This window comes from Zeus faber (assembly GCF_960531495.2).
Source record: "Zeus faber genome assembly, chromosome: 14".
Taxonomy (NCBI): Eukaryota; Metazoa; Chordata; class Actinopteri; order Zeiformes; family Zeidae; genus Zeus; species Zeus faber.
This window is the reverse complement of record NC_137200.1, coordinates 7,556,806-7,571,165: the sequence shown is the minus strand read 5'-3', so window position 1 is coordinate 7,571,165 and position 14,360 is coordinate 7,556,806. Positions and strand designations below refer to the sequence as shown.

Sequence of the window (14,360 nt, the reverse complement as noted above, 5' to 3'; positions counted from 1 at the left end):
ACGCTTTAGTCGTACTGGTTCTTTCCTTGTATTGTCTGCTGTGTCTTCAATGATAAAGGTAGTGTCACTCTGAGTGTCAAGGAGTACATTGAGAAGAACTTCAGGATCTAGTTTACTTGTGATTGACACCCATACTGGAATGATTGTCGAGGTCTGGGTGTTGTTAATGTCCCGTATGACTCTGTTCGATATTGCCACGCTTGCCGCCCTTGTCCCCTTATGTTGTGGGGCTCTGTCTTCCTTTCTATGGTACACTCTTCGTGTAGGCAGGTTGGGTGCCTCCTCCGCCCTCGGTTACAGGTGCTCCCGTTCTCACAATCTTTTGAATGATGACCAGGCTTTACACAGCCGAAGCACAACTTCCAACACATATGGAGTCTGTGACCTGACTTCTCACATAAAACACAACTTGTAGCAGCAGCTTTCTCACCAAAATGTCTTGCCAACAGCATTGCTCCAGGGATTCAATTCCTTGGTTTTTTAGCCTTCTCACCTTCACTAGGTTTCAAAACGTGAAGGGCTGTTACAGGATCGCAAGCAATCTTGGCTTCTCTTGTTAGGAACTTCACAAACTGACTGAAGCTAGAAAAGGCCTCAGTTTCTTCTAAGACGTCATTGACCTTCCTATTCCATCTTGAGGTTAGCCAATCCAGAAGATTGATGATGAGTTTTGATTTTCACTACAGTCGTTGAGTACCTCAAGGCTCTTAATTTGAGGAATAGAAGCTTCACAGCTGCAGAGGAAGTCTACGAACTCTCTAAGTTCAAGACTGTCCTTGGAGCCTAAATAAGGCCATGTGTTGAGCTTATCTCTGAAGGACTTGGCAATGAGGGATGGGTTTCTGATCCTTTCATCAAGAATAGCCAACGTAGGAGGGTAGGCTGACTCTGTTCCCGACAGGAAATAACCTTCATTGGCCTTTCATGGCTGGCCCACCGATATATTTACGTAAGTAGTAAGTTCTTTCTGTCTATCATAGTCTGGAAGGAGACCTTCCAGTCATGGAACCTGAGCGGTTCTCCATTGAATGTCACAGGTTCTGGTACGGGGAGGCAACTCGCACTGATTAATTCTGCTAGTAACATGACAATCGTTGTGATGCAATCTTCTGAGGGTTTGTCACAATTTGCTGTGGTGAGAGGTGCTTAAATTAGCTGCTTTTATGTATGAGTTCCTCTTTCTCTTTCCTAGATTCCCAGTCAGGGAGTGGTTCTCTTCTCGTCCTCTGAGTTTTCATCCCGCTCCAAACTTGCATTCGCACCTTGGCAGAATCTAGTTTCTTCAGCGCTTCCAGGCGCTCTAGCTCTCTGTGCTTGTCTTCTAGTGACATTCGTCTGGCGGCCTTTTTCGACCTCAAGCTAGACTCGCAGCCTAGCTTCCTCTTCCTTCTCTCTAAGCGGCGTTTCAAAGCATCTGCTTCGTGCTCCGCTATCCTCTTCATATCTCCTGCTTTGCGCCTCTAAAGCTCTTCGAGTTGGCATTCTTGTTTGATCAGGATTTCTAAAGTTGCTTGGTTTGCAGCAATTTCAGCAGCAGGTTCTTGTCTCTTGGCAGACGACGCACTTGAGTGTCTGGACGTGACTCTTGAGTTGCTTCAAGAATAGGTGGAAGCCCTTGAGTGCTGAATGTTGAGACTTGTGGGAGACCATGGACGTGAACAAAGAATTGGCGTCATTCCAGTGCAGTTCTTCCATTTGGCGACCTTGACCTTCTTCCCTCCTTACTAGAAGACTCATTGCAGTCTTTACAATGGTCCTTGTGACCTCTTCACAAGTGTCGACTGTTTGGCGTATCTCATTGTCGGGAATGTCAATTTCATGCAAATCTTCATATGCAAGGTTTAGATCTGTTGAGGCACCGCTAACTTTGTTTATAAGGCTTTGTAGCAGGTAACCTGAGTAGCAGCCTGTCAGTGACTGTTTGACCTCCTTAACCAGAGCCTTCCACTTCTCATAGCTGACTTGAAAAAAAAGTTCAAGTCGCCTCCACCTTACGTCACTCAGTTTTCTTCCTTTTTCAGTTAACCTGTGGACACTCTCGCCTCTATGTGGCTCTTGTTGTGATGCCTCATTAGCAGCTTCTATGCCATCACCTAGGTCTCTTCTTGTTGCTCTGTTTCTGACTTTTTTTTTTTAAATGTTGGCTTGAATTGGCAGCTTAACCGCTTGTGTGCTCAGTACATAATTTTACTTTCGATCAATAAACACTCTTATAAATACTAGCTGGACCCTTGACCTTGTGCTGCTTCATGACTCTTCTCTTTATGGAGATATGTGTCTCTTCCTTCTTGTGTTGTTGGTACGTGCAATACTCCTATCTGGCTGACGACAGGGCCTGCCAGGACTTGGAGATCACTTGTAGACATGTTAAAGCTGGATGGGGTTCTTCTTTCATCCGCCCGTGAAGAGCATAGAGGTCTTACTGTAGCTCCCTCAGTAACCAAAAGAAGAACTTCTTCAATTATACCGGCGGCTTATTCTAAACTTCATCAGGCATGGATCAGTCAGAATCATCACCTTCTGTGAGAACTATAAAGTCAAATAAATACAAATAAATAAAATATAGCTGCGGGCAGCAACACGCGGGGTCCAGGGTAGTCGGCCCTTCGTTAAAGTTCAATGGATGATTGTGCTTTGACTCTCCGTTCCGCTGTGTTTTGTAACTGCAGAAGTTCATTCGTTCCGGCCTGGTCACAGGGTAATTCTATGATTGGACGGTGTTTACGGCAGTGGGTGGGTTTCCTACACCGCAACTAACTATCATTCTGAAGTAGGGATGCATGATTATGGCTGAAATGATAAGCACGATTATTTTAGTCAATATTGTGAGCATGATTATTTATCACGATTATTAATCCATTTTGGGGAAGATAATTATTTGATGGCACTTTGTAAATCAACAGAAAACTTCCTTCACAATAATAATATATTTTATAAACTTATAAATAAATAAAGTACAGTAAAAGGTTTAACTGACTTACATTTTGGAGGATATTTAATAAAATACATTGTATGTTGTGAGCTACACATTTTTTTGTGGACCAAATCTTTGAGGTGAACCCAAACAAAAATAATGAAAATATTTCGAAACACAAATAATGCATGTTCTTTGTATTATGTAATTGTTTTTTGGAGAACTTATTCTGGTGTGTGTCAGTTGTCCTCAGAAGCTTATATATTTATGATGTTTAATATGCCACACTTTTTTTTATCCAATTGTCTTCTGGTAATACCTTAACTTAAACATTTTCAAACACAATAAAGGTTAATAGCGACGTCATAACTTTTCAACTTTAAATGGTTGACGTCACCGAGTATATTACTAACCGTATAGTACTTTACTCTAGCATCATCGTCTCCAAAGAAACCGTCAGACATCCTGTACTCATCGAGTTCACGTTCTGTTTTCTGCCAACAGGTGGTTTACTTCTGCCCACCTGAGCATGCGCAAGTTACATTCAGTCTGTGCCACCTCCTGACAGGTGTCGTGTGTCCCCTCCTCAGTGTCTACCTGGCCAGTTTCTCCAATCTCTTGTGCTCCCTCTGCAGTGTTTAGCTAACCGCTTAGCTGCTCCCGCTTACTTCATCTTGCAGAGCGTAAACTTTCTATGTGTGTAATGTCTTGTGTGGCCCAGATGTAGGGATGGTGCCCAGTCTGGGTCAGTCTCCATCGGCTCGTATGCAGGTTGACCTAGTTTTTTTGTAGCTAGCGTTTTTGCGTCTCCCTGATGCAACTCAGGCAGTGCTGCGCGTCTTTGTTTATGTCCTCTACCTGCTGTCCATAGACCTTTTTCAGGTGGGAAACCTAAAGAATCTCGCCTTGAGGTCAACGTTTCTACCTTTTCCATTGTGGGACTTAAAATTGAAGCTTTTCACACAACACGAGCGTACAAATTCGCAAAAAAAGGACTCAAACGCAAAGACAATGCTCTGTTGCACATTACCTCCAAAATAGTTATGGTGATACCCAAAATGCACTTTGGTTATTGCGCATTTGATGTCATCTGTCAATAACCGATATCTGTTTGTCACTAGACTGCAGTGCTATCCCGTGATCTGTGTACTCCGTCAACTTGCGCACCTGTGCTGTACATGGTGCTATCTTAGTGAGGTTGCGATTGTTGATTCCAAACTCGATCCAAAATACTGAATCACCGATATGGATGAAACTCGAACAACGGCATGTCGGGACTGCCCCGTACATAAATGTTATTCAGATTGTCTGTGGGTTGTCAGATCTATGACATCTGTAAAGGTCTGATATCAGTTACATCTGCACGCGCCGCCATCATGGTACTTGACTGCAATGCTTTCATGTGACCTGTGCTCGCCATCATTTGCACATGCAGCATTGATAAAAAAAATACAGGGTTTTACTAAATTATTCCACTGGATACCAATCTGGATCAAAGTTGGATGACAGCATGTCGGGACTGCCCGGAATGCACATTATATTCATCTTGTCTGTGAGTGTGAGTCCATGAGATCCATAGACTACTGACATCAGTTTTTCATTAACAATAACAATAGGGCTCCTGCCCATTTGGGGCTTGACCCCCTAATGAACTGTTATAAACTGTTACTTGTCTTATTAAAACTCTTAACATTACCTTGTTGTGACCTTAAGCTAACAGTATATACAGTAAGAATTATGAATACATTAGAATACAAATGTATAAAATTAACGTTCATTAAAGTTTGTAATACAAATATGTCTGTCAAATCTACTGAACAAATGTACACAGATATTTACTCACTGTACACAATATTTCACATTCCACGAACATTTGAGTGTCATACAAAAAGGTACGTTTATCCACCAAACACATTAAGAAGCATGCCGCTTATTACCGAAGGGAGGACAATACAATTCAAACTTCTTATTAATTTCTTCTTACTTAATTTTCATGTCAACTTTATGTGTTTATCTTAATTTCCCGTGTAAGCATGAGGTGGAGTAATAGCATGCTGCAAAACCACAGCACAGAACAACAGCTCCGAGCTTCTTGGTTCGGTGCTGAGTGTTATTGCATAAAAGGGAACATAGACAACAACTTTGTTCACCGTTAACGTTATGTCAGGTCATTTTAATCTGAAGCCAGACCTGTTATCCCGGTAAATTCAATCTCGACCAAAATTCAGACTTGGATACCCGTTCCCCTCTGCCCTTTCCTGAGAGTAGGCGGGTGGGCAGCTTCGAGCCTCGTTTTAATTACATCATAAAAAACGGCGCATTTCCATCTACGAAACATAGCTAAGGGCCTCTCCCGTTCCTTCAGGATGCTGAGAAACTGGTCTGGCCGTTTGGGTCGGGCCTTCCCAAAACAGCTCTCGCCCGGGCTGCAGACTGCCCAGGGCGCTGTTGCCGGGGTTCTGAGTGGGACTAGAATATTTTACGCATTAGGTCCTGTAATTGTCAAACGACATTGGTTCCGGGTCCATTCGGAACACATTCTTAAATTCTCTCTTGGGTCCACAGATCAGCGCCCTCCTAGCTGACCCGGCTGCCAGACACCCGGTGTTGATACGCTTTGTGTGTGTTTTTGTACGGCACCGTGAGCTGTTTTTGGCACAAAATGTGCGATTATAGGCGAATACACCTTTTAAACGTCACTTTTTTTTCCTTCCTCCCCCCGCGAGTTCCGACTTGGACGCAACGCAGCACAAGAAACCGAAGGAACACGTCACCGCGGCCCTTGTGGCGCGGACGCGCTTTTTTTTTTTTTTTTCCTTTTTTGTCCGTTGACACGCCCCGTACGCCGTGCGTGCGCGGCCCCGTCTGTCGCGTGGTGGAGGAACGTCCATGTTGCCGTCGGTGCTGGAGAAGGAGGAAAGTTCCACGTTTCAGAGGCTTTTTTTTCCTATGCGTTAACCCGGCGGTTTGGGCCACTCTGCGTCTTAGACTGAAGCCGGTTTGGTCTAGGGGTGGAGTGGAGCAGCGACAGAGCCGAGCCCGAGCAGCGCTCCACGTCGCTCCTTCTGGGGTTTGAAGGCGAATTTTGGGGGGGTTTGTCGCGAGGGAAAAGGGGGGGGGGAAATGGCCACTCAGGTGGAGGCTCCTCTGGCTTCTCTGGTCCACGGCGGGGACGGCTGTCCGGAGAACGGGCCCAAGCAGCCCGGGAGCCAGGGCGAGAGGAGGGACGAGCCCGAGCCGAGCCCCAAGCCGGGGAAGGAGGAGCGGAGCGGCAGCCCGGACCGGGTGGCTCCCAACAACCAGGGCGAGGACACCTCCAGGGGCTGTCAGAAGGATTTTACCGAGGCTCCGCCGCCCAAGGTGAACCCTTGGACCAAGAAGATGAACGCCGTCACCGTGGTCAACGTAAACGGACAAGCTCACCACGGTGAGTGGGGACAACCTGCGTCGAAGCGTTGGGTTCGAGTCCATGTGGGATCTCTTTAGCCGTTGGAAGCAGCTGTCAGGAGGCAAATATGCTCCCGACGAGTAAGGGGTACTGGAGTCCCGGCGCTGGTGCTGGGCTCTGCTTTGGCTGGTTACTTCGCTATATTTAGCCAAAGGGGACCCGTGCTATTCCTGGAACCCGGTGATCTGCGCCTTGTGGGCAGTTAACGCAACGCAACGACGGTGGGCTGGGCAAGCAACAAGGGAGTTCAGACCTGATTTAATCGAATGTCAATTTAAACACCTCGTCATCAATCGGTGTCACCCGAACACCCACCATCATAGTCCCGGTGTAAAATAATATCTATCTATAGATATAGCGATATATCTCAATGTGGGTTTCTGTATACGACCGTTGCAAACACTGACTTGTGTCGCAACGTCCATCCATGGCCACCACCGTGCCCCTTGGGTGGCCATCCGTGCCCTTTAATGGCACCCTCGCCCACTAACTTGCACCTCCGTCGGAGATGCGTATCCGTATTTACACGTACGTGTTTATTTCCATGCATGTTTCTCGTGCCGCTGGCTTTTGCTGAGAAACGAAGTCGGTGTCACGTCGCCCAGACGGGAGGCTAGCAAACTGTCTCTAGAGCTAGCATTCTAGCATGCTAACAATAGCAACGGTCCCTGCTCGGGCCTAGCACACCGCAAGCCCTCCCGAGTTGTTTAGCTTAGCCGTGGTTGATTAGCGTCGAGTGGTAATTCCGGTCTTAATGCCTAGGCAACTGCACGGCCCGGCATCACCCTGGTTGTGACATGTAACATGCACTCATCCAAATACAGCGAATACTATCAGATTGTCTCCCCTCCAAAGAACACATTTGTTATGGAACGTCACGTGTTCTCTCCACGTGTCCCTCCAGCGAGCAGCATGGCGACAGCGCAGCGCTAATATCGCTCTCCAAATCGGTGCCCGATTTGTGACCAGTCGCGGAATCGTGCACCGTCGTGGTGACTGAACACGACTAGTTGCTCCGTCGCCGGGTTGTCATGCGACGTGTTCGTCCACTTCGCTGTCCAATTCGCATGCGGCTAACATTCGCTCGCTAGCTAGCTATATTCACGTAGTGACTGGGCTTTCGAGGTGGGGAGGAGAGGCTGAGCAGGCACCACGTTGCCTCCACACCGAGGCCAGGCAACGTGGTGTCTGAACAGAACCGCACTGTCTTTATTCGTCCAAATACATTTCACACACACCGGAATTTGCCTTTGTAGGGGTCCGTGCATTGTTGTGCGGGCAACTGGTATAAGCATCGCTCGATAGCAAATACTATACGACAATGTACAAAGTGTTGTTCCACGCACATGATTCATTAAATTAAAAGGCTGAGGCACGGGCTGTGTTTCGGTATGGTTGTTAGTATTGACTATATGTAGGTGGGATGTTCAGTCTAATGTGAATAAATATAACTATATGTACAATAATATTTCTGAAGTCTAAGGTTAGCCCATACACCTGGATCCCTTTGTACGCCGGGGGGTTTGTGTCGGTTTGTGCCCCAGTGTGGTGCTCTCCATGTCAACCCTGACCTGGTGAGTCTGCACCAAGGAGTCATCAGGGTTGGATGTTGTCCCACTGAGCCCATGCCTTACCTTTACATGAAGATATTAATAGATATAGAAGTATTACTCTGAGCTTTTACTGAAGTAAAAGTACAAATACCCTGAGCAGAGCCATGTAGAGAGGGGCCATCGTTTAAGTCATGCAACCATGTGTCTCTGTTGAAGTGATTTAACCACATTTAATGATTAAGTTGTGGATTCCATTAAAAGTCCTGGAATATGTCTTCGCTCTAGGATGGTCAATTTCTCTTCCTTAAAGTTTTCTTTCCTCTGATCGGTTAATTTATTTTCTTGGCCTCTTAGATTGGTGCGGATATTTATTAATCTGCGGGTGCTGTTCTTTTTGGTGAATGTTAATCCACGTCCACAGTTGGCTGACAACAACTAGCCATGCTGTTTTATCAAATTCACCGTGGCTGCCTTTCACTTCTTGCCTGTGTGCAATCTTTGCATTCTTGTTGCAATAGGCGTACCCTGCCACCAACAACAGGAACAGCATATAAAGGAGGACATATGAAACACAAATACATGGCTGTTTGAAGTCTGAAGTCAAATCATGACAAATGGCTAGAAGAGCCAACCGACAAACTGAAAACAATTGATGGCATTGAGTAAGTCTTTGTATTTAATTATTTAAAATTATTCCATATGTCAGTGCCTAGAACAGCTGTTGTCCATACCACTGTATGTAATAGGGATGCACCGGTATACCGCAGTATCAAACAACCACCGTTCTGAATCTTGAACCTTTCCCAAATTGATGGTGCGAAATTAAAGATGTAAGCTTGGGTTCACCTCACCTTATGTTGCCGCTGCACGGTAGCAGACTGCCAAATGTTGTAATAATCCATCCAATGAGTGATTTACCCAATCTATGCGTTCCACTGTTTTTGTTTACACTTGCTCCCATGCAAGTAACTAAAGCACCATGTCATAAAATATTGTTGGTTCTGCTGCTTATTTTGCCTCCTGTGAAAAGAGAGCCCCTACAAGCGCCTTCCCATGCTGCGCCATGCCAGAGGCTTTACCATGTGTTTTTCGTTATTAATATAAACTATTTGTTAATTGAATATATAGAAAATTAATGGGAAAATTGAATTGTGTGAAATATTGTGGTATTTTGGTAGATACTGTTCCGCACTGAGAAATTTCATGCTGTTACATTCCTAGTGTGTAGTAGTGAAATTTAACCTCCTGCTTGACCCACATAGTCAAGTGTAGTAGTAGTATTTCAGGAGCTCGCCATCGTTCAGCTTCCTGTTTATTTATAAATGTTCCCAAATTTTGACGCGACATATATGCAGTGAAATGTCATGACACCCGGTGATTGCGCACAACAAGCTCTATAAGCTCTAAAAATACTAAAATGTGCGTAATCGTCACGAGGTGCTCACGCAGGCTGCCACAGGGGGCGGCGCCACAATCGTGATTCTGGGTTCTATAATTATATGATAGATTTAATTGTCTGTGTTCTATTAAATATACATTTAAATCCTCCTAAATGAAACTTACCTTAACTTGCCTCTGGTACTTACCTCACAGAGTAGAAGTCCTGGGATGTCACAACGTTTGAGGTTCGTAAATGTGAACCCAATGTGGGTTTTTGGTGGAGGGTGAGGTGGTATTGGTTACCCCTGGTTGTCCGCATGTGGAGTAGGGATCATGTTTCATTATTGCGACAGCGACTGAGCCCAAATATGTATATAAATCTGGTGATTGTAAAATGTATCCTTATGGCCCAGCTCCTTACTCCTTGGAAGGACAATGTTAATTCATACTGGCGAATTTGAACTAATCAATTAAGAAACGTCTGGAAGACATTTGGCATACTTGAAGTGATGGAGCTTGGCTCAATGGTCAACTGGTGGGAGCTGGTGGCAGCCAGGGTGGTGGGTGTCAAAATTAGTGTCTGTGGGTGGGTGTTTCCTCCATAGCGGCATGCATCACAGCATCATGAATGTCTTCCTCTTTGTTGTTGAAGTGAAGACGTAATCCCCCACCTCCACCACACTCCTCTCACTGACTTGATACAGGTTTATTGTATAGCCATTTTACGAGGTGTCTTCCAGTGAAATTCGCAAATGCGTAGGCTCACTTTGCAGGGCAGAATGTCTACACAGCTGCCTCTGAATGGGTGTTTTTATGTTGATGTGATGGTGTTTCCCCCCTCGAATATTTTTTTTCAGGCCAAAATGTAATCATCAGGAAACTCCTAAACTGAAGGGGTGCCTCAAGGGTCCTTATTGTCGTCTAGTGCCCGCCCATAAATGACGTAATTGCGGTGCTCGCGACAGCGCAGCATGGCAATCTGGTGCAAGGGTGCGCACCTCCCAATTTTGGGATCTCGGGCCCGTACATGGCAGGTAATTCAAGATGGACGCATTCCGAAAGAAGGTTTTGCGAAGAACTCCGCACGTACAATCTGTACGATCCATCCACACGTGACCACAAAAATAACCAGATGGCAGTGGATTCAGGGAAGGAGAAATGGGCTGTCTCTATCCAAAGATTAACCGGTACTCAAATAAAAACTGAGCCTCTAATAAATGTGGTTCACACAAACAAATAAAGCCCTGCCTCAAATATCGACTGGAGGATAAACTCGCAGTGCCTGTTATATAATGTGCATGCCAGTTAAGCATAATGTACATTTCCAACACTTTAAATCGATAAATTCAACAATATAATCATGCTATTTTCAACACTTAATTGGCACTTACCTGGAAATACTCCGTTAGGTTTAGGCGAGGGGCAGAGCCCGGGTAGAGTGTGCAGGAGGCAGCACGTGAAGCATTACGCTGCAGAGTTTACAGCGGTCTCTCCCTAAAGTTTTGGTTCTCAATCATTTGTTTGCCTTTGCCTTTCTTAACCTAAATATAAGTAATGTCTCTGCATATAAACAAGCTACCTTGTGTGTTAGGTGTGTTATTTGTGTAACTATGCTTTGAAGAGTATTGTTATTTAACTATTATTCCGGCCATAGATTTCCATATTACTTTGGTGTACTGTATGTGATTCCCCTTCTTGCAGCAGTCCTCTCTGGGACTTGTGAACACAATGTATCATAGAGGCATGCAAAGACATATTACTTATAGGTTAACAAGATCCCACTGTTGTTTTTATTTTAGAGGCATTTGTTTTGCCTTTCGTCTCTTCTTTCTCATTAACTTTGGGGTGTTGTGATCTTGAGAATTCTTGCATCAAAGGACGAAATACAGACGATCTGATGTTGAACAGATTCTCAGGACCAATATTCTTCATGTAGAAGTGGTTGTTGGTTATTGCAGTTGGAAGGCACGATTAGCTTTAAATTGTTCCATTTAGTTTTGTAGCCTAGTGACCTTTGCTTTGTTCCATTTTACCCACAGAGACACTTTGGGCTGGGTATCTAAATTGGATACACTTGTAGCACAGACAAAATTTCACTATCAAAAAAAACAAAAACGGCACTCTGTGTCAAACTTAGATAACCAAGTAGTCAAATCTGTTCAGTGTCACTGAGCTGAAAGTACAACACAGCTTTTGTACAGAATATGTGCGCCATATTTTTGGAAAAAGTATAATTGTGAAGCCAGCATTGAAGTTATGGTGTCTGCATCCATTAAAATTTTTTCAAAGACACACATCCATTGACATACACGCATACACACATAAATACTTTTGAACTTATTTGTAGTCAGCAAGCCTGTGTCCTGTATGTTGTCTGGCTTGAGTTGTTTATCTGTCAGGGCTGTGTCTGGATGCTCTGATAGTGGCCCTGACCCTGTGAAGGCTCAGTTCTTCAGGGAGGCGTACACACGCGCCAGGGTCAGGGTGTGGATCTTTTTACATTAGCAAGTTTGAATGTTGTTATCACTTTGTCAACTGTATTCAAAGGCCTTTTGTTACATGTCAAGTTTCAATATAAGGGTGGTTTAGAAATGCAAATACTGAGATCTCAAAGCTCTTGAGTTAGTGATATTCAGTTTATACGAATAGAGGTAAACACGAGAGGATCCTAACTGTGCTTCTTAATGACAATTTACAGTTTGTTCAAAATGTCATGTGGACTAAATGAATGTTTTTTTTCTTCCAACAAAGCAATCAAAGCCTTGCATGGTGACCCTGTTAAAGTTAAGCTCTGTTTGGTCTGAAAGGAAACGCCAGCCCAAATGGCTTTTTCTGGCCTCGGCTTGTAGTTATCAACTCCCCTAATGTTCCTTTATTGTGTTGATTATAGTAGCTGTAGAGATGTGCGTATACAGTACATGTTACCATTGTTGCATGATGGCACCCCACAACATGTATTTTATTCAGACTATTGGATAATTGGAAAACTGCCTGAATACAGATTTCAGTGTCGTATTTAGCTGTATATATTACTCTGACAGCTGAGGGTTCTGCTTGCTTGCTACAGAGGACTGTAATTGGTCGTTCACGAGAAAGTTGGAGGTTTCCCGAACTTGACTGTGAACTTGACTTGACTTTGTTTAAAAGCCTTTGGACTTCATACCTCTGCCACAGTGTTAAGCAAAGCAAACAAAATGCACAATAAGAGCAGGGATCAGTAGGGATACACTATTTTCTTCATACTACATGATACTTTTCAGTATTGTCCAATACAGATGTCACTGTTATTACGTAATATTATTTTGACTTATTACTTTTACTTTAAAGTGTGGACATTATCAGTTAGTTGTCAATTGGATGCAATGCTTGGTATTGAACACATTTCCTCTGTTGTAGACATCTAATGTAAAGAAAAAAAACAAAACAGATTATCTACACAATTCCACAATTTTCTTTGTTAAATGTAGCTTTGTGTAGCCACAGATATCTTTATTGTAGATATTATTAAACAGAAATATCATGGCATTCGGATCCGTATAGATAATTCTCTTAGGTTATCTTGGAAGAAATAGCTGTGTGTGTGTACACATCCAGGGCTTCAGCATCAGGGGTGATTCCCTTGGCATTCATTTCTCCTGTCTGAGTCTTTCACGCTGCAGGAGGTGTTTGTTCAAAATGTCATGTCGACTCTGAAGGATTATTTTTCCAGCGAAATGATAGAAATGTGCATATACATGTTACCCTTGCTGCACGATTGCAGCTCGCAATATCTATTCCGTTAAAAAAAAAACCCTTACACAAGTAGCTTTAAGTTTCATTCCAGGTCTAAACAGGATTACAAAGTCGTATATACAGTATATCTGTATATATTACACTCTGACAGCTGAGGGTTCTGCTTGCTACAGAAGACTGTCATTGGATGTTCACAGGGAAGTTGGAGGTTTCCAAAACTTGACTGTGCACCTTAAAACCCTTTGGACTTCATACCCCTGTCACAGTGTTGCGCAAAGCATACAGAATGTACTTAAAAATAACAGCAGTGGTCAGTAGGGAAGCACTGGAACCACTTTTTAAAGGCATTATACTATGATAAAAGTCTAGCAAAAAAATGATATAATACAAAGTGCCAGTCTGGCGCTTTTAGCTAACCGTGTGGACATAGATTGTCACCTCGGGAACACTGGGATGTAATTATTGGCATATAATCAATTTGCTCTGTTGAAGACATCTAATCCAATGAAAATAAAAAAATAAAAATACCAACAACCGTTAATCAAGGCACTTTGTTTGGTTAATGTGGCTGTCGGCATCAGATTTTTGTATTTGAGGTATTATTTGACAGAAATGCCTTACTAAACCTGGTATTCGATCAATAACTGACAGTTGTATCCATGAGTGAGTGAGTGTGTGTGTGTGTGTGTGTGTGTGTGTGTGTGTGTGTGTGTGTGTGTGTGTGTGTGTGTGTGTGTGTGTGTGTGTGTGTGTGTGTGTGTGTGTGTGTGTGTGTGTGTGTGTGTGTGTGTGTGTGTGTGTGTGTGTGTGTGTGAGTGTGTGTGTCCCCGTCCAGGGCTTAAGCATCAGGGGCGGCTCCCTCAGCATTCAGCTCTTCCTGTCTGAGCCTTTCACACTGCAGGAGTCCAGTGAGAGTCTTTTGGGCGGTGTGGCTGCTGGCGAAGCGGCATGCGCTGTCTGTCGTTTCCTCCATATTTGGTTCTAACGGACGGGACTCCCTGTGTTCCTCTGCTCAGCCCCGCTGCCACTCGTAGTTGTGGATCTAATCTGTCTGCCTGGAGGATCTAATGTAGAACGGTTTACTATGAAACTGCCTCATTAATTGTGCTTCACCCACATTTCTACACTTGCCTCGGTTGTTTGCAATTTAACCCCAAATATCCATCAGAATGAATAATATTCCGGTGGTCTAAAGATGATTGGCGACAACTACACCCTCTCCAGTTTGATCTATTTAGCTGTCTTATAAATGTTCTTGTTCATTTTTTAGCAGTGGTGTGAATTTAAAGGGCCCCCCTCCTCCCCAACTAAATCCCCATTAAAACTGAAAAAA

General features: G+C 44.0%; 1 protein-coding gene across 4 annotated transcripts in view; it reads left to right on the top strand.

Moving 5' to 3' along the window:
- Positions 1 to 5,805: 5,805 nt before the first annotated feature.
- Positions 5,806 to 14,360, top strand: part of larp1 (La ribonucleoprotein 1, translational regulator) — a 66,267-nt gene continuing 57,712 nt past the window's right edge. For all 4 annotated transcript variants that reach the window (XM_080013304.1, XM_080013303.1, XM_080013302.1 and 1 more), the window contains exon 1: positions 5,806 to 6,341. In XM_080013304.1, coding sequence (XP_079869430.1) covers positions 6,038 to 6,341 — 304 coding nt within the window. In that variant the 5' untranslated portion in view covers positions 5,806 to 6,037. The remainder of the gene's footprint in view (positions 6,342 to 14,360) is intronic.